The sequence below is a fragment of the Hydra viridissima genome, unplaced genomic scaffold, assembly GCF_058129835.1.
Source record: "Hydra viridissima isolate aposymbiotic clone 2 unplaced genomic scaffold, HvirCarnegie_v1 scaffold_2, whole genome shotgun sequence".
Classification (NCBI taxonomy): Eukaryota; Metazoa; Cnidaria; class Hydrozoa; order Anthoathecata; family Hydridae; genus Hydra; species Hydra viridissima.
The window spans coordinates 5,301,467-5,327,806 of NW_028324301.1; the positions used below are offsets into that span (position 1 = coordinate 5,301,467).

At 29.5% G+C, this 26,340-nt stretch overlaps 2 protein-coding genes across 17 annotated transcripts; both read right to left on the bottom strand.

The window, feature by feature from the left end:
- LOC145190031 (uncharacterized) lies at positions 1-8,692 on the bottom strand. 5 transcript variants are annotated; one of them, XM_090077623.1, is made up of 4 exons: positions 8,600-8,692; positions 2,686-2,754; positions 544-685; positions 1-401 (listed from the first exon to the last, which is right to left on the bottom strand). In XM_090077623.1, exons 2-4 carry the CDS (start codon positions 2,734-2,736, stop codon positions 136-138), a joined length of 459 nt encoding a protein of 152 aa, XP_089933749.1. In that variant the 5' UTR covers positions 2,737-2,754; positions 8,600-8,692; the 3' UTR covers positions 1-135. The 5 variants fall into 5 exon arrangements, with proteins under 5 accessions (XP_089933749.1, XP_089933745.1, XP_089933746.1 ...); XM_090077619.1 differs by having other exon boundaries at positions 1-404; XM_090077620.1 differs by lacking the exon at positions 8,600-8,692 and adding an exon at positions 5,064-5,187 and having other exon boundaries at positions 1-404.
- On the bottom strand, positions 8,600-26,340 carry LOC145192113 (transient receptor potential cation channel subfamily M member 3-like). 12 transcript variants are annotated; one of them, XR_016449565.1, is made up of 18 exons: positions 26,033-26,340; positions 25,739-25,903; positions 21,623-21,836; positions 20,595-20,907; positions 15,610-15,911; positions 15,184-15,253; positions 14,943-15,046; positions 14,259-14,636; positions 13,248-13,468; positions 12,688-13,061; positions 12,342-12,529; positions 12,047-12,175; positions 10,672-10,920; positions 9,887-10,061; positions 9,562-9,688; positions 9,163-9,353; positions 8,886-9,040; positions 8,600-8,691 (listed from the first exon to the last, which is right to left on the bottom strand). XR_016449565.1 is itself a non-coding variant. In XM_090077615.1 (17 exons), the coding sequence occupies exons 4-17, from the start codon at positions 20,851-20,853 to the stop codon at positions 8,943-8,945; spliced, it is 2,865 nt and encodes a 954-aa protein (XP_089933741.1). In that variant the 5' UTR covers positions 20,854-20,907; positions 21,623-21,836; positions 25,739-25,903; positions 26,033-26,340; the 3' UTR covers positions 8,830-8,942. The 12 variants fall into 12 exon arrangements, 7 of the variants coding, with proteins under 7 accessions (XP_089933741.1, XP_089933742.1, XP_089933738.1 ...); XR_016449564.1 differs by lacking the exon at positions 21,623-21,836 and having other exon boundaries at positions 26,033-26,301; XM_090077615.1 differs by lacking the exon at positions 8,600-8,691 and having other exon boundaries at positions 8,830-9,040.

A 26,340-nucleotide genomic window follows, 5' to 3' on the forward strand; every position in this document is an offset into this window, starting at 1 on the left:
TTAGGTATTAGATTTAAAAAGCATTTAAAAAGCTACAGAAACTGTAATAGCTAAAATCTTAACACACATGTGAATTATGACTATATCTTCTTTGCAAATTGTATTTCTTTTTAAATTCTTTTGTGTAATGTTCTTCTATATTGCTTTAAAACCAGCTGCTAATCCTCTTGCTTTCTCAGCACTAAGTCGGGCTTTTAAAAGATCGTCGGATACGTCACTTTGTTTTGTCAGTCTCAATCCTCGAAAATAACCTTCTTGTTTTGGACTCCCACTTGTTCCATCAGGAAAAGTTATTCTACCGGCACCATTCGGAGCACCATCAGTAAATCTTCCTTCGTATCTCATACCATCAGCACGTGTGTATACGCCATAGCCATGAAACTTGCCTTCATAAAACTCTCCTGCTAGCATCAAATTTAACAACATGATAAACAACTTTAATCAAACCAAAAAAGTTTTGTAGTGATGACCAAAAGTAAGCTTGATCATAAAGTTGTTCACGTGACTTTAGAAAGTAAAAAAACAATTACTAGATTGTTTCACCTTCGTATGTGGTTCCATCTTCTAGCGTCAAAATGCCTGATCCAGAAAATACTCCATTATTAAACCGACCGCTGTAGGTATCTCCATTTGGAAAAAGCAGACTTCCTAGTCCATGTTTCTTTCCGTCGACAGACCATTCCCCCTTATGAAATAACGTTTGAAATTAAATTGAAACTGGAATTTTAACAAACAATAATGTTATCCAGTTTTTTTTAAAAAAAAGAAAGTAAGAAAAACAGTTGGGTGCAAATCAAAGGTATATATATAAGTTTATATATGATAATATATGTAGTAAATGTAAATTACTAAATATTAAATATTTAAAAAGATATATCTTGGGATGTAATCCAATGCTAGTAATTCATGCTGAAAGCGAAAAGCAAACTCTCTTTGAGTTTAAAAAACAAATAGGCGTTTTTGATTTCTTAATACTAATTACATAATTACCACAGCAACGACATAGCTTAATCTAAATTGCTACTTGAATAAAATTGAAACTAGAAATAAAATTGTTAGTAAAATGTAGAATCTACATTATAGATTCTAACGAGAAAGGAAACCACTCCCCTCTCCTTAAGCTGGAAAAGGGGAATGATTTCCTCTCTCGTTAGAATTGGTAGGAAAAGCTCAAAGATATATTCACAAACTAAACATAACAAGAAGTAAATTCAAGCATATCACTAACACTGTTTTAATTTTCATAGTGATTAAAAATAAAACAAATGATAATAAAACGAGGAGAAAAATTAGAAAAGCAAAAACAAAAAGTTTGCGGCTGTTGAGATTTGCTTTTCCTCAGGTAGAGAGTTTACACTTAATTTATATCTGGTTATTTATCATTAGAAATTTTTCTGCTTATCTGCGAAGGGGTATATAAATAAACTTTAACATAACAAGTTTAAACATAATTAAGGTTAAATTTGTTTATCCCAATTATCATTCTCCCATCATCAAATTTTCCTCCATCATAAGATATCCCTCATCATCTGATCTTAGCCCAATCATCAGTCCCCCATCATCAAGTTTTCCGAAATATCAGAGATACTTCGCGATTATGTAGTATCTAAAATTTATGTTCCTTCTTGAACTTTTCTGCTTGATTTTCTTCAAACTTAATTCTACAGACTTCTATTAAATAAAAAGGTTCTACACCATTCTTCCACATACTTCTTTAAGTATTTTCAAAATGGTTCCTTCCACATAATTACATAAATTATCCCGCAATAGTAACAAAAAGTGAATTCTACTTTCCTTCACAATTTTCTAAAATCTCCCAGTTCAATGAAATGTAAACTTTTCAAATGATGCCAAATTTAAAAGTGTTTATGATGCAATAAGGAATGAATGCTGTCAGAATTGATGTAACTGACAATAACTTGTGCAAGATGTTTAGACAATTCAACTAGTAAGTTGAAATGTTAGGTTGCCCATAATACTTAAGGTGGCCAACAATACTTGAGGTTGCTCACAGTGTTAAATACAAAAGTATGTTAATGCTTAACAATTTTTAGTATCATGTGCGTAAATTTGTTGAAATTAGCCTACTGAAAAAATGAGTAAGATAAAGCATGTGTCTCCTCAAACTGTTTTTGGTCACAAGAGTTTACTCTCAGATATTTACTTTGATACGTTGATAAAAACAGATGGACTTGTATCATAAGAATTAAACTAAATACTAGGTAAACACTTTACACTATTATCTAATATTTCACACGCAGAATGAAACAAACTGAAAATTTAGTGAGATGCGGCCCCTCAACCTAAACCCTAACCCCTCTGGATTCTCTCCATAATTTATGCCCATGTACAGTTTTTCTAAGAGGTGACTATTTTTATGTATTTTTGTAGAACAATTTATAAAAGACCTCTTTCTCATGGAGAATTACTGTATATCTTACAAAAGTTGTAAAGCAAGAATCAACTTTAAATTTGAACTGACTTAAGTTTTAGATTTATTCTCTTCCTCAAAAACATAAAGGATAAAATTTTTCAAATAAAAGCAACAGAAATTTCATTTCTGAGCTGGGTTGAAATTTTTTAATAGAATGAAATATATCCAATGCTTCAAAAATGTGTTTCTTTTTTTTTTTTAATCTTCTTTAGTAAAACAAGAATTTCGTTCCTTAACAAAAAAAAAGGTACCTCATAAATCTGTCCTTCAGAATAAGCGTATCTTTCAAATTTGACCTCCATCAAAGTTCGTTAAGTAAACTAAAAAAAATAAAGTAAATGAAAGGAATCAAGTTTATTATCATAATCAATATAATATACTTTATAACACGTTAAAATAATTTATAAATACGTTCATGGCGTTTTATTCAACGCCTTTGTAAAAATTTAACTTAATTTTCTTAGCCACAGTGGTATATATGCATGAGAAATATACAGGCTCAACAGGATTTCATTAAAATTTAACTACAGATAAATTTACATCAAATTTAATACTATGAGTGAGGCTATAAAATCTTCTTGCATAATTAGAAAATGTGAATAAGATTGATAAATTAATTCATTTTATTTTATAAAACGAAAATATGAGATATATGAAATATGAAAATATGGGTGTTAAAGGCTTTTGGAAAGAAAACTTTAGGTTCTCCTTGCCTTAACCAAAAATTATATCTAATAAAATTAATTATAAAAAAAATTAAAAGTATTTGTTTTTTATGTAGAAATATTTGTAAACTAGTTTATTACATGAAATCAATCAAGTATTAACTGGCAATAAGTAAATAATTGTCGTGTCACAGTTTAATTTGATCTGTTGAGTGTGATGATTTGTACTCTTTATTGCAAGATAACTAGGACGTTTAACGAACGAAATCTTGCTTAACGATATAAAAAGTAATTTAAAATAAATCTAACAGTTTGGAAATACAATGTTGCAGCACCTTGGTCTTTTTTTTTCTTCATCTTTAAAAAAGAAAAAAAAATTTTGCTCAAATGAATAAAAATAGTAATTGAATTAAAATATATAAGTTATATCAATTCTATTAAGAGTAATTATATTGAGATGTAAAAGCTTAATAAAGAGACAGAATAAAGACAAAAAAAATCGTCTAGTACATCAAAATTTTATATCAAAATTTTACATCATCTAAATTAGAGTTATCACAAATTTATTTTTGATTTTTTTTTCTTTTCATAAATACTTTTTGTTGTTTGCTTAACAAAAACCGCAACTTTTACTTCTTATTTATTTTTTTGCTGCAGTTTCTGGCTTCTCAATTTTCTTCACTTTTTAGCCCAATTCATTCTTGTATGAGGAGTTGTTTAATATCTCTGTAAAGCTAGGCTTTCTTTCGATTGTTTATCTTATTCCAGTGTTGGAAGAGATGTTCTGAGAACCTTCAGTAAAAGAAAAACTTATACTTGAAATGGAATTAATAATGATTTGCGCTTGATCATCGTTATTATGGACAATAAGGTGCAGTTAGCTCTAAAACCTGTGACTGCTTTAGTTCAACTAGAATATCTGTCGTTATGGTTGCAAGAAAATCTGGTTCGCTAGCGGGGTAGAACCTTTTAAATAAGAAATACAATGACAACTCTATCTGGGTAACTATTCATCCATTTTTCCAAAGATTGGTCATAATGAGCGTTAAGAGGTATCATCAGACTCACGTCTTGTGGCTGCAACTATTGTATGCAGTGTTGGGTAAAAATAAGACTGTAATAAGATTTATCCAAACCTTAACATTTACTTCTAAATTTCTGAAATAAATGTCCGTCACAATTGAGCAAAACAGGAGAGTCTCGGTTTTACTTGAATTAAAAAATACTCAAGCTATTGAAAAAATACCATTAGTTCAGCTTATATTTGTTTTGTTGGAAAAATTAACATTAGGGGAAGTTCCCTACTGGCGACAAATCACAACAGTAGAATTATCTTGTATGGTGGAAGTTATTCAAGATTTTCTGCTTTTTTTTACAAATGTTTTTTAGTTCTTGCCTGGAACAGTATTTAAAGATTTCATCTGCATTGTAGATTTAATTAGGTCAAAATTAATTTTTTTTACAAAAACTTGGAATAATTAGTAACTACAACTTTATTGAAAGCTTTGACTCCAGCCGCAGAGATTCTGGTGCACTTAATGAATTTTCCGATTGTCAATTTATGAAACTGTTTAACCAGTTCCTATCGTCTTTGTTACATAAGAAAATGGATGAGTTGTCTTATTACGTTCGGCTAATTTGTACGCTAGCCACTGTACATCTTATGTAGGTAACCCATTCATACTGCTTTCAAAATTAATTACATGATCCACTATTTCTTGTTCCCTATCTTCTGTTCATTATTTCCTGTTCCCTATCTGCTGTTCATTATACCCTGTTCCCTATCTCCTGTTCAGCTCTATTAAATTCAGAAAAACGAATCAAGTTCATAAAGATGGATTAGTTGATTAGCACGAGCTAAGATATAGCACGAGATAGATTAGATTAAGATTAGAACAAGCATAGAGATTAGCACGAGCTGCATAGAGAAGAAAATTAAAAGAATTAAAAACCATTTTATTTACCTAAAAACTTACAGCTTTTAAACCAATTGATAATTTGTACACTAACAGTGAAAATAGAATTTAGTGTAAGAATGATATACAGCCATGTGTTGCATAAAAGAAAAACGCTGCATATATGAAAAAGTGGAGCACGATGATACTATTGGCAAAGACGATGAACAAAAAAATATATAAATTTTGTTAAACTTAAAATCATTAGTCAAATATTGATTTCATATCTAATTGTATGTAGAAATTTTTGTCTTTTGATGTCGAGTAATAAACTCCGTGTAACTTTTTGCTATAAAGTAAAAGGTAATTCACAAAATTGCGCGAAATCAGGTGTAAAACGTGACAAAAGCAACTTTTTTGTTTAACTGATATAGTTTCTATATAAAAGTAAATATGTGACTAAGAAGGTTCTAAGAAAGATTTTCTAATCAGTTATAACTTTACAAAATGAAACGTTAAACGATTGCGAGTCGTTACTATTTTCGAGTCCATCGTTTGAGTCAAATACCAAATCGATTAGAGGAAACTGTCTGAAAACAGTCGAACACCGGAGAGAAAAGTGTACTCTAGGGTACGTCATACTAAAAAACTTTTGAAAAAGACATTTGGGGAGTGATTTTATTATGAGTTCGAGTAAGGTAAACAATATTCAACCAAAATATAATTGAAAAAAAGTTTTTCAAATTTTTTTTTGTGTAAAAATAAACTTGAAAAATGTAAAAATTCGATAAAAACATCTTTACGACAAAAAATTGACAAAACTTTACATATATCTTTTAAATTTTTAATAATCTAACTTAGACAAATGGACTTTAATGGATTCTAAGTTCATTTTTAATTGTAATCTATGAATTATAGAACACAGTTACTTAGTACTTAGTATTTGCTATGTGTTAGTAGTGGATTTACTTATGTGCCTGCGATATCAAAAAGTTGCAATTTTTGTTGAATTTTCCTTGTGGTTTTTTAGTATAATTGTTTTTTGTTTTACAGTTAATAGTAAATAAAATATTGTGTTATGGAGAGTTTAAAATTCAAAAACATTCTTCTACAACTAATTTAACTAAATATCTTGGAGTTGGAAAAGATTTGCTGGAAACTGAAATTCCTGCACTGAGGGATGTACAAAGGAAAGGTCTTCATATTCAAGAAAATTTGCTTCTTTCTGACGATCTTGATAGGTGAGTTTTTTGACATCATATTGATAAGTGCATTTTCAACATATATCTGGTGGGTACAAGACCTCTGATGACATCTGTAGGACATAATATTTTCTACCCAGTGGGCACTGGGTGTCTTTGGACGTCCAGTGCCCACTGGGTAGAAAATATTAAAATATTATTCAGTATTTTTAACAAACAACTTTATAACAGTTTATATCTTATATTTTTTTAGGAGACGTTATTTACCTTTAAAAAAAAAATCTCTGTGGTATTGGCAGACTTGATATTGAAACAATGGTCTCAATCCAATGCTTTTTGTAGTCATATCTCAAAAAAAAGTGTTCTGCAGGAGCTCATATTTCATGCATTTGTTCTAAAAGTATTAATATGTGCCACGACTTCATTTATTATGGCTCAGATCTCAAAGAGATGAAGTTGGTGAAAAATCAGGCTATCAAATGTATCAAATAGACAAGGTAGAAACAGAAAGACAGGTAAAAAAATAGCAGATATTGCATCTTTAGAAAAAATTCGATTAAAAAAGCTCATATTAATACCAAGGTTCAAACAGAAAACGTTGAAGATGAAGTTTATGAATCAGTGGGACTTCAACTTCACCTGAAAATATTAAGTATGCAAATGAAATATCTTCCGAAGACAGCTTAAATAATTTTAAACCAAAAACATCCTCATTTGTTACCATTAAACAGAATTACATGATCCCCAATACAGCACTAGGACCTCTTCGATTTGACATATCACCTGCTGCTACATCTGCAATTGTATCTGCTTTCCTTCAAGATTTAATCAAATCTAAATACTTGACTCCAAAAATAGCTAATTTAGCATGTGGTCTAAATTAGCTATTTTTGGAGTCAAGTATTTAGATTTGATCAAATCATTTTAAAGTCTATGTCCACCGACATTTTATTAAGCTACAAATTAGATTCTTGTCTTGAATCAGGTATCTTGAATCCTTCACTTGTTAACAAAAAATGTGAAAATCTTTGCCATAACAGGTGGCTCACAACTGTTCAGACAATCCTTTGGCTTTACATTAGTGAACATGGCTTGGAAGGTTATATTTTAAAAAATCTAAAAGTTCTTTCTCAGTTCGTGGCTCAAGTATATTTCCATATGTGGTTTAGAATTAAGGTGAAACACTCTATTGTCGATGGGCCCCATCATCTAATCAAACTTCTTTATTTAATAAGAGGTCAAGCAGTTGAAGTTAAGGATACCGTTACAAAGTCTGTTCAAAATGGGGCGTTTCATGGTTATTCTGAGTCTCTTCTTATTTCTCTTCTTGCAAGCTCATCAAATGAAAATAGAACTTTTGCAGTTAGCATAAATCTGAAAGTTAGAGGAGATTTAGAGCAAGGTGATGCAAGTGCAAGAAACCGAAAATAACCTACACTCAACTTTGATGTTGTGACTCCTTGAACTCATTGACTGGAGCAATGAACAAATCTTGGAGCCGAATTTTACATGCAATATGACGAAAAAAGGTTTACAAAAAGTAATTGATTCTCCTATGAAAGTACCTTACTATCCTCTCCACACCCAATCATGTGAATAAGTTGTAAAGCAAGTGGCTGATGCAGCAGCTGCTGTTTATGGTTTTCAGAGACGCGATGGTTTTATCAGAGCAAGAATAGAGCACAGAGATGTTGTTCCAAATCTGAAATCCATCCAAATCAAACTGTTTAGTTGATGTTCAAGCTTGATTTTAGTGAAAATTTTATTTTCCATCATAACGTGTTATTTTTAACATTTTATGTAATTATAGTGTATTCGGACAAATCCATGTGCGTCCACAAAACATTTTGATTTTTCACATATAACAATTTCAGGCAATTCATCTGCAGGTTTTAAATTTCATATAATACTTTTTTAGTGTTCAAAAGTTATGATCATGAAAAATTTCATATTATCTCTCATTTTAGAAAGGGTAGAAGTTTACATGGTCATAACTTTCGAACGCCTAAAGATTGAGGTGAAATCTATTGATGAATATATGTCGAGTATAAGATAGTAAAACTATATATTTTATTAGCTCATCGCTCTCATTCATGAGGGCAAATGAGATAATATGCATAAGCAAACTTTTTAGGTGTTTTTGTTTCCAGACTTTAATCAGTGCTTTTTTTTTGCAAAGCATTCTGATTGGCACAAAAGAGATGAGAGCTGACATCACTAGTGTTCAGACGCTTAAAAAAATAGTAACAATCAGGGTAAGTTTCAAATATTTTTTGTTTTATAGAAGAAAAATTAATATATTGGGAATAGTTTTAACAGAATCAACTTTGAAAGTTTGATTTTTATCAAAATTTTTAAATTGATTAATTTGAAAAAAGGCCCGCATTGGGCTTTTTAATCTACCTTTTAGCCATTCCCAGCAGGCACACGATGTTATTTCAACGTCGATGTATGATAGATTTTTGACGTTTCAACATTTTTTCAACGTCGTGTATCTATTAGGTTAAAATTGTGTTAACTAGTGTTAAGTTAAAATTGTGAAAATAAAAAAAAAAACTCGAAAGAAAATTTTTGACAAGCAAAAAACGAGAAGAAACGAAAAGGAAAATCTTTACTTTAAAGTAAAAACTTCATTTAAGAAATTTAGTTCCATTTTTTCAGAAAATCATGCGTAAAAAATTACACAAACCCGGAACAAACCAGAAGCTAAGTTACTAAAGGTCTCTGGTAAATATTTCTTATGAAATCATCGCGTGCGGCGACTACTCTTTATCATTAATTGAGACTTGCAGTCTTTTTCAAAAACGTTAATCTCGTGTTGCTGCTGTTTTGTTAAGAAACTTTCTAAAAGAAAGTAAACAAAAAAATTGTCACAATCAATAAGGAGTACTGTTTTCTTTGAAGAAAAATAGAAGCTTATTTGTCAGAAAAATGATTATGAAAAAGTTAATATTTAGCACAAATACTTAGTATTCTTTTCCCAGTATGTTTTCGACCGAGGCAAAAATTAATCAAAAAGTTAGATAGCATGTAAATATGACACAATATTATAAACGGCGGAATCAACGGCGGCCGATAAGCGTACTCTAAAATTAGGCCGTAACGTTCAAACTTCCATATTTGCTTTGCATGAGATTGAACGTCGTGATAAGTATTGCTAAATGAAATCAAATAGAAACACAAATTATGCTGCTACATTTACATAATACCAATCCACACTGACGAGTCATAGCAATAATAATCTCTACCATAACCTCGGGTTTAACTATTACCGCCAATAGTTTAAGAAAAAATTTTCACTTTTGCACATACGTACTTATCTTAAACTTGTTGAAGATAAGCTAAAGTTATACTTGAAAACTTACTTAAATATAGCGATTAATAAGTTTAAGAGTAAAACGTTTGTGATCAACAGATAAGCTCCGAGAAGTACCCAAGCAATAGGTTCTGCATAGTCGTTTCTCATATCAGTTCCAAAACGTGTTTTATTTTCTAAAAAAAAAAGACTGTTAGAGTTTCATTAGAGAGAAAAAAAAGGGGTAAAATCTATTACAATGTAATAACAACACTCTTTATTAATACATACCACTTTGATTTAGTAAGTACATATATTTATCAATATACTCTGTATATTATTATATACTTTTTATTTACTGAAAATCATAAGAGGAAGACTCCCAAAAACCATACCTTGAGAGTCACGATCTATAAATAACTCGCCGTAAATATTGAAGTAGGGATGAAAAATTGTCTCAACAACCATACTTTTTTTACTACCTTGAGGCATCAAAATTGAGGCAATCGACACCCCGAACGCCACAAGAAACACAAATAGTATTAGCAAGAAATAAATCATATCCAGAAACTAAAGGATCAAAAACATTTTAGATTAATATGCTAACCTTGTAGAAAATCTCTTTTTTTCTTATTTTTTGAATAGAAAACTTCTTTTTCATTTACTCATTTTTCTGAATATTTTCTTTGAAATTCAGCTGTCAGCAAATACGTTTAATCTTTTTATTTATGGGATATTGAGATGCGCAAATTCGATGAAAATAAAAGTACTCGGGCAATTGTCAATTCACATAGATTTTATACCAAAATTAACACGAGAAGTAAAAATTTCATATTTTATGGAATTCTCAAAAATAGGGGGAATTTCAAAATAAATTCTGTTCGAGGATGCCTTTAGAGACATAGGCCAGTTATTCCATTAATAGAAACTTGTTTTCCAATGCCAATTTTCCAATTCATCGTTAGAGCTTGTGCAGACCTTTGTACATCAAGAAATTCAGAGTTCAATAAATAAATGATAAGGAAGTAAATGTACAAGCTTTTTTTTAAAAAAAATTTAAAAAAAATTGTAAATTTTACAAGTAGCTGAATGTTCAACGAAACACAGATTACGCCACTGTAAAACTCTACAGTGTTTTATAATATAGACATTTTTTATTGGAGATATAAAGCAAGATTACCATTTTAGAAATCATGACAACATAAGGACCTAATACTGGATGAACATAGAACACGTTTAGCAATCGAAGAACCCACATTCCAATGTTAATTGCATACAAAATGTGTGCTACATCCAACGTTTTTTCATCAAATCGAAGCCCTAATCCAATACAAAAGGTTGCAATTGCTAATGCATCTAACTTGTTCCAATAACTTGACCACCAATTTAAAATTTTCCCTTTAATGCTTATTGATTCCTCTTGAATGACCTAAAGCAAAAAAATAAAGTGAAATGATGTTAATCATTATTTAAATCACATATTACATGAAAATTAAATGTTTATCATTTTTAAATTTAAATATTGCTGTATTAAAAATAAATGATGTTGATCATTATTTTGTTCAAAGAAAACAGCCTCACGATAAAAGAATACAATTTGTGTTCTTTTTTTTTAAAAAAAAACATCCATGAATTGTAAATGTAAAAAAAAGAAACTCTCAAATACAATCATTTTTTTAATCAAATGATGTTTCAAAAACATTGATGAGATTATTGATTGCAAGATAACCAGATTACCTCAAATAAAATTATCTTTATGCATGATGTATATGTCCACAACTGTTTAGGGTGTGACATATATTTACCTACCACTATTTATTATATAATAAACTTTTAACATAGAAGATTAAAGAAATACAAACAAAAAAAAAACACACATATACTGATATGTTAAGTAAAAACATTTTACAGTTCAAAATGATCTTTTTTGTTGTATCAGTAATGTCAAGGTCTTTTGCCATCTTCCTCATGCTCCTTCTTGAATTGAATGAGATTAATTGTACCTGTTAATACCTTTTCCATATATTGAAAACTCCTTTTCTGCACATATTTACCTGTTTCATAATGCCCTCATTACATAAACCAGCTCATTTCAAAGCAACAACTTGAATACATTTCGTTTTAGCAGACATATTTAATTAAATTTGAAGTATCAAAAAAAAAAATTGACTTTATTGAAAGTTCATTCTTAAAAACAATTTATAGGATAACAGAAGCTTTTATATGTATTTATTTGCTAATTATTTATATTTAAGTTATATATGCTGCACCCTGTATGTGATATTTTACCATTGCAATTTATAAATTAAATATTGTCATATTCATAGCATGGTGTAATAAAAGGAAAATTTTAATTAATTTTAAAGAAAAAATAAGTTTAAATGTATTTATTAATGGTTTGCTTTAGTAAAACTGGAGAAGTGCTTATTTTCTTTTCTTTAAAGAAGGAAGATAAAATGATAACAATTTTATGTTACCAAAAAACCTGTTAAAAAATATTGTAAAATTTTTTGTTTGCTAGAATTCAGTTCATAGCATAATTAAATAAACCTCACCTGACGTATCTCTTCAAGTGTCAACGAAAAAATGTATATCACCAAAACCCACTCAAAAACAGATGGCTTTTTTTTTGCTTCATACATTGCAACGTATGCAAACAAAAGTAGAAAGATAAAATAACTGAACTATAAAAAAAAATTTTAAATCTAGTTTTTTAAAATTTTACAAAAATTACACAAAGAACAATACAATTCAAGTAGTTACAACTTTAATACAAAAAATTAATATTTTGATATAAGATACAAGATACATAAATATTTGAAGTGTGTGTGTAGGAGCAAAATATCTTACCATGTTAGTCATAAATTTTACAACAGGTGTATTGAAATAGAAATTCCATATTTTAGCTGTAAAATACATTTTTGCTTCTACTTTTGGAACTATTTTCCCAGAGCTTAAACGTAAATCCTCTTCGCTGAGATCAAGCCTTTTCAAGGGTTCTTCAGGCCTTATGCATTCATCATAATTTAAAGGCACTTCTTTGAAAAAAATTTGTTAAAAGTTAAAGCTAGGAGTTTGCTTCAATTTTTATAAATAAATATCAAGTATTTGAAATATTTGTTCAAATTTGATTAAAAGTTACAAATTGATATTTACTGGCACCTACTTTAAAGCAACAATTTTAGAAAATACTTACCTCTTTTTTTACGCAAAAAGCAATTAGAACAGTAACCCATTATACTAAACTGATTTTCACTTTTTGAAAAATCCATTCCATTAGAACTTGAATTTTTGAGAAACTCAAATGAATATATATACGGAGGAAACATTATTGCTATCAAATACTGCAAAGAAGATAAGTTTGTCTTGATGTACCCAGTCCAAACATCATTCATCAAACGTTGAACTGCATAGTGGGATACAAAATCTTTGTGATCTGATAAAACAGCCAAACTTAAACATGTATCTGAATTATACTGATTAATGCTGCATGTGAGAAGTTTCTCGGTTTTTGATCGGTTAGTTCGGAAACATTGATCCAGTAAATTTACACAGAGATTGCTAAAAACCCTGGGAAGGTAGCAGGAAAAGAAAAAAATTAACCTTACTTTTAATAATCTACTTTATCACTAGTCTATAAACACTGTTATCGTAATTTAGATATTTAAAAGAAACTTAAATTCATAGGAATTAAGAACAACTTTTAATCATAAAAGTGTGTCTTTCCACTGAAACAATTAAAGATAATAAACTTACGCTTCATTTTGTTTTGAACGCTGCACAATATCATCAGGTAGATCAAGTGTTTTTACTTTCTTCACAAAATATTTACAAATTTCTCTTCCAAAAAAAGCTTTAGCCAAAGATTGCTCTTCAAAACTCCAAAAGTAAAGCGCCATCTCATGCATGTTACTGACCAAAGCAAAGAAAAACAGTTCTCTTAATGGATAGCAAAAAGGTCTTTTGCTATGGCTTCCCTAAAAATAAGACCTATTCTCATGGGTTTAATAACTTAATAAGAAATACCTTGTTATAAATGTTTACAATTTTATATTATAACTAAAAAAATATTTCTTCTAAGATTAATGATACAATTTTGTGATATTATCAACTGATATTATATATTGGTTTGTAATATACTAAGCAATAATATTTTTATTACTTAATAACTACAATTTTTTACATGTGAGTTTAATAATTAAAGATAAAATATAACCTACTATTATTTAAGCATTCAAAAATGATAATAATATGTAAACAAGTAGAGCTCATGATAAATTCGTTTGGGGACAGCAGATGATGTTTCAAAGTTTAAGACATTATTTTTTTAAACACCTCTTTAACAGGTTAAATAATAACAGATTTATTATATATCCATATTACAGTAAAAACTGTTTGACAGCAATATCTGAGCTATGAAAATACCTTTTAAGTTAAGTGATAGTAGAAAATATTTGAATTTTTGCAGCATCCAGTGAACAGCTGTCATTTAGTATGGAAATATTAGTTCAATAAAAAATGAGCAATAACTTCCTTATCTCTAAACTTATAAACAATATACTTTGTTACTTAGCAAATTAACCCATGAACCAAAAACTTTCAGGCATTTAAACTTTAGCTTAATTTCTCAAATGACAATAACAAAAAAAAACCTCAGTTTAAAAAAGTAAAAAATGTTAGTTGCTGATATAGCACAAAAAAATACAGAAAACAACACAAGAAAACACAGAAAATAACACAAGAAAACTCAGAAACAATAGAAATTACCTCTATAAACTGATCAGTTCCATGATTCATAAACACATGGCAGGCTTTATGTATTGCTTCTTTTACCTTTTTTAAAGATATTGAAATATGATCTGGATCTAAATTATCATACTTACAAAGCAGTTGCATGACAATTTTCACATCTTCTGACAGTTTTTTATCACATGATGATTTGAAATCTTCTTTAACATCAAAGTAGTTCAATAAATTAAGTTTATTTTTTAAACGAGCTACTTTGTATCGATAGCCATAGAGAAACTCAAGAATATCTACAGTGAGTAAAGTTTGAATACTTATACCATAACTCAAAAACAATTTCACGAAATCAACACGATTCATTGCTAATGCTACAATCATTGCATTCTTTAGGTCTTTTTCCTGAAATTCATAAGTACATTTCAAACTAATTCATGTGAAAATGTTAAATGCCTAAAAATTAGTTCATAAAATTAAAAAAGGTAATTTAACTGCACTACACAGGGTGAACATTAGTTGAAAAAAGTTGTGATTTAAAAGTAAAACATCTTCTAATCTATAGAAATTCCTTTTTGGATGTTTTTGTCACAAATGGACTGAAGTCTATTTTTGCTGACATAAAATAGTCAAATAAATTGTTACTAAATAAGTGAATACATCTGATAAACAGCTATTTCAGGACCTGCTTAATAATTTAAGATTTCGCACCTCCTTCTCAGAAGCTAACTTAGCTACTGTTGATATACAATCCTTTGCTTTTTCTGCTTGATTCCACCACAAAGTGATCAGCAGTTGATTAAAAAGAGATTTATCTAGAAAATAATCAAGAATTAAATCTAAGATATAAATAGAAAAAACAGTCATATTTCTTAAATGTATGAAGCTTGCTTTTATAGCATATTTTTAAGTTGATTTATTGGGTTAATTGAAGAAATCCAATAGAAGATACCTTTGTTTAAAATTGAATTTAAAACAGCTTCATCTACACTAGAATTTTCTAACATTTCCAAAAGTGTGATCTAAAAAAAAGAAAGTATAAATAAGCAGCAACAAAGGATGGCTCTATTATACAAACCTTCTAAGATGTGTATGTACATACATACATACATACATACATACATACATACATACATACATACATACATACATACATACATACATACATACATACATACATACATACATACATACATACATTATCAGTTACATTTATGAGCAGATTTACAGACAAACAACTTTAGGAATGAAAGCATCTTTAAATTAGGGAAAGTTTAAACAACCTGGTATTTTTTTGTTTGTGCAATCCCAATTTAAAGCTAACCAGATTGTATTTTTTAATATTGATAATCAAAAAAGATGAAAAAAAACAACATACAAATTGTTTTTTTTTCAAACAATCCATAAGTACTTTGTATCCTTCTAACTGTTTTTCTTTAGTGTCTAGCTCTGGTAAAAATTTGCAAACCTTCTTCAGTATCTTGCTATCACGATATGTTTCATCATTCAATTTAGCTATACTTTTATCAGATATAGTCTTATACGCAAAAACAAGCAAGTCAGCACAACGACCACTACCAACAATGATAAAAACAGTATGTTCATTAAAAACTGCATCACGTATAATAGTTAGCATTGATGGACCACCATTTAAAGCTAGAAGAATTGATGGTACTCCAGCTAAATAGATAAAAAAAAACAACTGATAATTCCGATTTAAATTGCATAAGTAAAGCCATGTCAGTCTGACATCTTCTGAGAAAGTGATTAAAAATTTTAGTTTTACACTAAAAGTAAAACTTTAATTGCAAACAATTTTACTTTAAACTTTTATTTTTACTTTTAATAAGCCGCCTCATGCATTAGGAATATAAAAGAAGATTCATGTCTAAAGTATTCACTATGGAAACTTTAATATATAGTTAGTCTTATAAATTCATCCTTTTTATGTCAACAGATCCATTCAACTTGTTAACTTCAATTTTTAAATGTAAAGTTAATCTAACCTGTCCACACATTAAAACTATTACTTTAGAAAGCAGGTTTAGTATTTGATACCAGGGTCTTTTTATATGAAACAATACAAAGTCATACAAAAACATACAAAGTCCCAGATGAATAACTCAGATTTTAATGAATCTTATTGGGGGAGGTGTATATCAATCAGATTAGAAAATTCTAAATATATTAGTTTAATTTCTTATACGGTTTTTTAAAATGGCTTACTAAAAGATAGCCATTTTGCATGAAATCTCCATCCTTAGGTGAAGCGTTGATGGTGTGAAGCATAATTTCTAAAAGTGCCTTTTAATCAATATCTATATATATATGTATGTATATATATGAAGGGTGCCAGGGGAAAACCAGTGATGTCACATTTTCAGATTTTTCTAGCTATTCCCCCTACCATATAGCAAATGTTGCTGCATCATTACATTGATGTAAATCATTAAAAAAAATTAAGTCACCCTTAAGTTTATGCATGAAAAAAGGTAGCACAAGGGGAAAACCAGTGATGCCCATATCTTTCAAGTTATAAAAGAGCGCTGTTCATAATAAAACCAAATAAAATCTGTAAGACTGAAAGACTGTCTATCAGCAGTGCCAAGTATGCTGATTTCAGGTTCTCAAGACTTTTTGCATGCCTAAGCCCTAGCAGTTTAAATTACATTAACAGGTTATGATTGACAAAAAAAAAATATTTATTTTGAATACGTAATATGTATTACACAAACAATGTCATCAATCAAAATATTATTATTATTTTTTTTAATGTAATGATTTTTTTACACACCTCAAATACTGTGCTTTTTTTTTTCTCTAGCTGCCATATATGTTACATATTTCACCTGGAGAGGGGAAGCAGAGGTGTGGGGGATCAAAGGATTAACAAAATAATTGAAATTGAAATTTCTTACAAATTTTTTAAACAGAAAGTTACAGAAAAAGTAACTAAATGTTAAACTGGAAGAATTACATCATTATCCTGGGGTGAGGTTTCAATGGTTCCTTTGCCCCACTCCCTAAACATGTTTATGGTTTAGATTAAAAAGTTTGGGGACTTAACTCTAGAGCTGTGGTTTTAAAGTTATTCTAAGCAACATATTAAACATTATTTTGATGATAAAACTAAAATCTGTATTTACAAGGGGAAAATCAATGATGTCACAAGAGGACTCTGAATTCAAGATTTGCTGCAGTTTATTTAGTCTACCTTCTAATAAACTTTTATTGTATTTAAATACAAAGTAACAGGTTATACTTAATTTAAAACCTAAAAAGAAATTATGAAACTAAACACAACTCGTTATATAAGTCTTCAAATTTTGTATTTTCATTTTCTCAAAATGAAAAAATTGTGACATCAAAGGTTTTCCCGCTGCACCCTTCATGTATGTATGTATGTATGTATGTATGTATGTATGTATGTATGTATGTATGCATGTATGTATGTATGTATGTATGTATGTATGTATGTATGTATGTATGTATGCATGTATGTATGTATGTATGTATGTATGTATGTATGTATGTATGTATGTATGTATGTATGTATGTATGTATGTATGTATGTATGTATGTACACTCACTGTACAGTGCTTTGTACACTATCTGATTGAAGTCTTTATTACATAGACCTTACCATGTAAAACAGCCCAGAGACAGTCTTAAATTATGGCTTTGACACTGTCATTCTGAGCAAACATAGGTATTGTTTTAAGCCACACAGTTTCTTTTCTTTCCCAGAACAACCATTTTCACAAGATTTTGAGCTTCAAATCGGCTTTGTGTTGAGTTTATAGGTTATACTGTGTGTTGAAGTTATATTGGATGGCTATAGTACTCCACAATTCTGTCAACACACCTTTTTATAACAGGTTTAAGTGGATAGTACTCTCTGGCCAAATTTTCAATGATTAACATAATAAAATATACTCTTGACAATGGTGACACTTTACTGAATCCTACTTTGGCTTTGGTATAATAACAAAAACTAGGGTACTAGGCCATTATGTATGCTGATTTGTGATATCTAAAATTTTTTAAGTTTATTTTTAAAAGTTTATTTATATTTAAAAAGGTTTTAAATTCTATTACTATTAATTATAACTTTTTATTTTTTAATATTTAGTGTTATACATCCAGTATTTAGAACATATATAATTTTATGTTCTTAGTTTAACAAACTTCAAAATGTATTTTTTTTCTTTTTTTTTTAGTATAGTTTGACTTTTTCTGATTGAACACACTTAAATTGATGTGTACAGAAAATTTCAAGAAAACTGATATGATTATAGGTAAGAGAACTCAGAAACATATCTTTTAAAAATCAGGGTAGGAAGAATATTGAAGTTTGTATTGAAAAAGTAAATTTGTTTTACTTTAATTGATAAATAAAGTAAAATTATTTATGAAGTAAAAGTAGCAAAAATTTTCAAGAGCAAGAAGAAAACCATTCTTTATGAGAAATGCATACATTTTTATGAAAAGAAAAATTCTTATGGAACTTTTAGGCATTGGTACCAAGTTTGAATCTTTCATGTTGATGAATTTTGAATACTTGAAACATAACTTGAATTTATAAATAATAGATTCAAGTTATGTTTCAAGTTGGTAAAAGAGCACCAAAAATTAGATCCACCCTTTAAAATGCCTTACTGCTTACTGAAAATTCCTATCCACAACCTCTCCCCACCTCTGAATAAATTTTTTCAAAAAGTAAATGCAGTTTGTATAGGTGTTTTTCATGTGCAGAGCAAGTATGAAGTTGATCAGAAGAGTTAGTATTTTAAGCTTTAAAAAAAGTAAAAAAACCTGAAAAATTAACCTCAAATACAATGAAGTCTGCCATGTTTTGAATTAGGTTGACATGCCAAGAATCAGACATAGCACTTAAAGAGGTTAAAGAATAAATTTTAAGTTACTTTATAAGTAAATTAAAAGTTGTCAAATATTCATTTATAAACTTCAATATAAAACTTTAAGGTGTATATTATTTAAGAGTGAATTTTATTCTTCAGGATGCCATATCAAATGTTCTAATTTGGCTGTTTTGAATTTAATTAATTTCTCAAAAACCTTTGATCCCATATCATCTGAGCAAGTTGCTTCAGGCATAATAAAAAAACAACATGGAATGAGAAGGCATTGAAAGAGGCCAGTTCTTTAAAAAATTTACAGGGTTGTAAGCTTCTATTGTCGTTATTAAATAATTAAAAAAGAGTTTATATGTTCATAAAAAACTTAAGTGCACATTTAAAGTACTCAATAGATAAAAGGCTTTTAGTAAAGCAATTGTTTTGATTGCTAACAACTTTTTCAAAACATTTGCATTGTAAATTTAAAGAAGGGGAGGCTAAAGATACATATGCTTTATTTTTAAGTTGGGAATTCATTAACTCTAACTGTTGGAACAAAAGACAAATCTTCTAGAAAATTTTTTAATCAAATATTATTTCAAACAGTGATGGTTGAAGATGAAACTAATCACTTAGTTCCAACACCAGAACTACATCTACTTATGGGGATTGCGACACTGATTGGTAGACTACTTTAACATTATTGGCACCTTTTTACAAATAGGCTCAAAGAACATTATATCTTTCTTCAAGGTTATCATGGGATAGGCTTTTATGGGAACAACACCACTAATTTTCTAAGAAAAGTAGATGTTTTAGAGAGAGATATGTTAGCATCTCAAACTATTTTAATACCTATAGTTGATTGCTTCACAAAATTTTCGAAGGTTAAATAGTGCACCTTTGGACAAGAATTAGGCAGTAATATTTCTTCAGTTATTAAAGAGTTCAAAATGGAAAAACTATTCACAGTGCCTTTAAACCAAGTTGGTCTTAATATAAGTGAATGATTGAAAACAGCTACTGCCACTTTTTGCTTAGATAAGATGTAATTACTGTAATATAAAAGTAATTTTTTACCACTTTTTTCTTTTAATTATTGCTATTATGGTGTAAAAGGAGTTTAAATCACTTCAAGTTAAGATTTGTAAAAACTATTGTCTTAAGGAAGATAATGAAAGATAATAATTTAAAATGTTTTTTTTTTTTTTTTTTTGAAAGGAGGTAACAATCATAAAGTGGGTAACTTTATCACTTAAAGGGGGTAAATAGAGTAAATAATAAATTTTAATGATACTATAAAGAGTTCTACCCCTAAAATTTTCACTGATAATTTTTTTAAAACTGAACCTAGGATTTTTCCTCTAGAAAACATTAGTTTGAAGTTACTGTACTTATTTCAAATTATTTAAATTATGATTGAACAAATTAAAATATAAGCTCTTAAGCTCAAAAAGATCTAAAAAATATAATATAGGTATAAATTTAATTGCAAAAAACTCACTTTTCATAATAAATGTTTCCAATTTTGATCTTAGATTTAGTTCTACACCAAATGATTGAAAAGAGCCATCATCAACTAGCAAATGGTGGGTGTGATTTGGATCTATGAAAGCACCTTTTGATCCCAAACTACATGCAATTTCATACTTGACATGTTTACCATTTACAACTAATTTTTCTGCATTTGTAACAGTTCCCCATGTTCCAATTCCAACACATGCTTTGCAAACACCTTGCAATGTCTCTCCAATGTATTTCATAATCCCTGTGTTTGTTCCACCAGTAAATATCCATGTTCCTGGAGTTTTTGCAACCTATGTATTTGTAAATGTACACATAATTTATATCCATATACAATTTATATACAAAATGTGTAAACATAAACTAGCATTTTATACATATGTATGCCAAAACATAATAAATAATTTATCTGATAATTAACTAATAATACACATATGAACATAAGTATTTTGTACAAAGGAAAATATTTAAGAGTTAGCTGTTTCATACTATTACCATATAACAGCAAACAAGAACTTAGAGTCGGTTTACTTTTAATGTAATCCTTGCTGACTAGCTAAAGTTTTTTTTTTTTTCTTGAATAAATTTATGAATATAAAAAATCTGGCATAAAAATCCAATTAATATCCCTGAACTCTTTTTTGAATCATATGATGGATCAAACTTTCCTTGATCATCAAGATGGCAGCATTAGTATTGTTTTTTAAACATTTTACTAGAAAAAAGTGTTTTTAGCTCTCAGATCAAGTTTTAACTCAAGCTTTAACCTCACTGTCTCTTGATATAGGTCCTGATCTATCTTTTTTTGGGTTTATCAAAGACCCTATTATTCTACCAATAGATGAGTTTCATGATAACATCACTTATTTTCATATTTCTTGAATGGTTAGTGAGTGGGAGCTTTATGCAGTATTGATATTATATAGTAAGATTAAGGGAATATTTTTTAACTGAAAATAAAAAATTAAAATGCAAAGTGTGCACAGAACAAAACCCAGTAATTTTTACCTGAAATGATTCTTATCTCAAAAACCATTTGTATTTGAAACACAAGGATTCTGCCATAGAACTTGGGAATTTGGAAAGGAGAAGAGTTTGAAACAACAATCATAGTCAGGGAATCATAAATGTAAATACTTTGGGAAAATGCAGTTCATAAAAGAATTGTTGATAACAGTGTGAAAGCTCGCAAGTAGCCTTGATAAGAAAGTTTTGCCTGAAACTGTAAATGTTAAATTTGAAACTATAAATATAAAATTTGAAACTGTTAATGTTAAATTTAAAACTATAAATGTTAAATATAAAGGAAGAAGGCTCAGAAAGCTTGCCACTGTGTGGATAGCAAAATCAGTTTGTATCAGAAAAAGTATTTATTTTGCTAGTGCAAAAGAAGATGGGTCAATTTGGTTCAACTGATTGAAACTGAAGTTTATACGAGGTATAGTTAAACATGGAGATGCAAAAAAAGAAGTTAATCAAACAATCTCCTTTTCAGATGGCAATATGTCTTTGCTATGGACTCCAGCCACATTAATTAAAGCTTTCTTTTTTGACCAAAAACTCAATTTGATTTCCATTAAAAACCTATGGAAATAAATTGACATCTTAGTTCGACTATATAGGACATTCAGAAATATAAATAAACTGTTCCAACACCTGAAAGTTCCTTGGAATTTGATTCCACAAGAGGAAATCAATTAACTAATGAAGTCGACATCAAGACGCTGCATAAAATAAGGGTTACATCATCAACTGCTAATTTGATATGTTTAGTAAAAACTTAATTGTTTCTTTTGTTTTGCAATCTTGTTCTTGGTGATAAAATTGAAATTGAAAGTTTTTTTTTTACAGATACTATTTGTTTTGTTTTCACAGTAGACTACCGATATCTCTTTTGTTTTTACAGTTAACTCTCAGGGTACCAGCTTTTACCATCTGCTATTTTGATTTGCTGATCCAGAACTGTTAAGCAATTGACAGCAGTCTCTTTTGAATCAGCATTCCAAGAAGAAACAAGATCTTTTATTGCTTGAAGGATAGAGATTGGCAGATGTTTGTTTTTTTCCACAGCCTTGTTACACAGATGCACAATTTCTCAATGGTAATGAGCTTTAAGACTTTGTAATACAACTTATCCCAAGGGCTGAAGGACAGATGTGGTTTTAGGAGGAAGAAATATCAGGTTGATATTGCTTAGTCTTTGAATGTATGAATGGGGATGACAGTTATCCACCAGGAGCACTCTTTTCCTGTACTGAGCACAAAAAGAAGAGTCAAGTTTCTTTTCCCATTTGGTAAAAAAGTCTCCAGTCATTCAAGATTTTAGCTGATTCCAATATGTGAACGGGAGTTGTTTGGTATGCTTAAAACATTGTGGGGTTTTAGATTTGGTGATAAAAAACATGGGTAAATTTTCTCCCATTATACTTCCTGCTGCTATGCCTGTTAGTCTGAGTTAGATGATATATTTTGTTTGGGAAGTACTGGAAAAACAGTCTAAAATCATCAAGATTGAAACTGTTTTCAAGTTTGTTATTTGAGAACAATCTTGAAAGTGTAGTTTCATTCCATGGGGTGATTACATCATTCATGATGGAAGTATTTTCACTAGAGATAGTTTTAAAGTTGATGCCCTTGCTAAAAATAAAACAGAAAAATCAAATTTTAACTTGAATCACACACTGGTATGTTTGTTAAATTCAAATATAACAAGCTTTGATAAAATGGAACTGACCTTTCCTTTCAATTATGCAACCAACAATTAGATGCTTTAAACTCCGACTCTTTGCATGCTTCTGCAAATTTCGGCGCTTTTCCTTTTTATTCTGAACAAAGTTTTTAGCACTAAACCCTTTTGTGGTTGGAAGAAGTCGAAGAAAAACTACACCTGCTCCTTTAAAGATTTCTTGTAAGCAGCTGAAAATTAATATATACTGTATAGTCTTAAGGACCCAATGATTAGTTCAGACTATTTTAGCAAATGAAATTACTTAGAATTAAAAGAAATATGTCCTTATGCTGCTGCTCATAAAGCTATGGATATACTTTTGCTAATGAAAGTACTATATTGTAAAAGGTTGACAAAAAGTTCGATTTTTATTGTAGCTTCCATATGGAAATTGTCATACCTCTTCTACAATCAGATTGGTATTCACACAATGGTGGTCGATCGAACAGATTTTGTGAATATTACAAATATAGGGTACAAAATAGATGTTGTTATTTTTACATTACTTTAACACCACTCTGTGTATTTTCCTAATTTAATGCTTTTTTGTTTAAAACAAAATATTTTAAAATCCTCGAGCAAATACAGTATACGTGCTAAAGCAAGTACACTATATTAGCTCGAGGATCTGAAAGTTACCAAAATATTCTCCATGTTTCAAGAGCAGATTCTCCTTACAGTTTGTCAGAATGAGGGCTTAACCTCAAATTCTATTTCCAGAGGAACACTTTGGTATAATATTAGCTGACACCATCCTTATACTCACAAAAATTTTCGAAATCTTTTAATTACGTCTTTAAGAGAAATTAACATTTTTATTTCTGACTCATAGTTTTCAGTCAGCGGTATCAATTGAGCCTTATTTGCCAGATTTCAAACATTTATTATAACTTGGTGCTTTATTTTACACATTATTATTTTACTAAATAGATATATTTTTTACTTTTTGAGTCACTTTAGCATAAAATTTTTTAGTATACACCTTATAAAACATTTCAGAAAATAAGTGATTATAATATCAGCTGATAAGTAAATTAGAGTACTCAAGATACCATTCTTTTCTTGTAAATGAAGGCATAAGAATAATTGTTTTTGTTCCCATTTGTTTGTTAATCAAAAAAAATTTGAAGAAGATTGGCCGTGAGCTTGCAATCTTAGAACGAAAATAGAGTAAACAAGGGACTCTCAACATTCGCTATTTTGTTTACAAGGTCTAAATTTCGCACACACTCAATCTTGGAAGGATATCTTTTGGAGGAAATTGATCGCAATTATTGACGTTTAATGACGTGACATGGAAAAAAAAAGAAATGCTGCAAAGTGTATTTTATATTTTGTCTTGCCCAACAACAGTGGAGTTACAAAACATTTCCAAGTCTTGCACTACTTTGGCGACATAATCTTTAATAATAAAGTCGAAGGTTGTTGCCTTATCATCAGACGACAATGTTTATAATTCACGATATTGTAAAAACTTTTTTGTACGTTTTTTCCTTTTCATAAAATTTTCCAATCTTCTTTAGGCACATTCGGTAATATCTTTCCTCAGTGGCTTTTTCTTTAGAAGATCTGAATTATTTAGAATTTGCATTAACTGTTGATCAATGTGTTTAAGGTTCGTTAGGGACTCTTCAGATATATAGCAAGTATCGCTACGTGGATATCCCAGATTTTGAAACTTTTTTAAAATATCTTTTAGAAAGATTCATAGCTAATACTCATGACCCTTGAAACATGGACAAAGTTTGCCAGAATGAGCGATTAATTAAGGCAGCATGTCAGGAGTCAGCACAACCCCCACATCGGACATCAATTAGTCATGAAATACCGCAATTCCTGTAATAAGCCGACTGAATCAGTATTTTTAGCTACAAGAATGGTTAAGTCACAATGAGATGATGTAGCTACTTTTAATAAAGAGGTGAGTTTCAATTAAAAAAGATCACTACAATCTAGCGATGCCAATGCAACTTTTAACCGTAAAAGCCATACTTTTTTTGACTGGCCGCTATTTGGTGACACCATACTTGATATTTCTTATGAGGAGGAGAACGTCTACTCTGATTGACATGTATTTTATTTTCTACCGTGTATTTAAGGATTTTTTAAATATTGTGTGTGTTTAAGGTTATTGCGTGTTTAATCTTACTGTGTGGCGAATGCATTTTATTTTATTCTTTCTTTAAATAAAAGTAGGCGAAACATGTTAAACTTCTTGCTTTTGTATTTCTTAGTGAGTGAGTATATTGCATTTCACAGCGAATCTTAAAACTTTTAAAATAAACTTTGGGAAAACTTTTTATTCTTATTTACTGACGATTTCTGTTTTTACAATGACGTCACTCTGTAATTTTACTTTGTAAATTATGTGAATGCAAAAAACACTTGTAACATACCTTTAATAGTCCATTAGAAAACCAATTCTTTAAGCCTGCATTAACACTGAAACTTTTCGCACTGCCCGTAATAGATATTAATAAGCGGGGTTGGCCCAACTGCCAATACTTGGTAAGCAGATCGAAAATGTGTTCTGCTTTTGTGTTAACATCTATTCTAGCAAACTAAAGATAAGTTTCTTTATACTACAGCCGTTATAGTTTTTATAGTTTTATAGCCAGTATAAATTTCTGGAAACAAAACAAAGAACTTTTCTACTTCTAAAAATACATTAGAAACACGACGCTCTATACCTCGGCTGCTCCTCTATTCGCGCCCCCTTTAAAATGAATTTTTCCAAAAGATTTTGTCGATAGTATATACCCATTCTCACCAGGAATCTCAATTTCTTTTCTCTCCTCAATGTCAAGAGCAGTAAATTCAATATCATCCATGAAGGATCGGACAAAGCGAATTTAAAATATTTAAGTCACTGAAAGTTTGCTCCGAGCATAAAATGCACCAAAGCATAAAAAAACGAAGCGACGAGTAAACATAAAAAGCAAAACAAAACAAAAAATCTAATTAACATTATTCTTTGAATATCCAAATTCTCACAGGT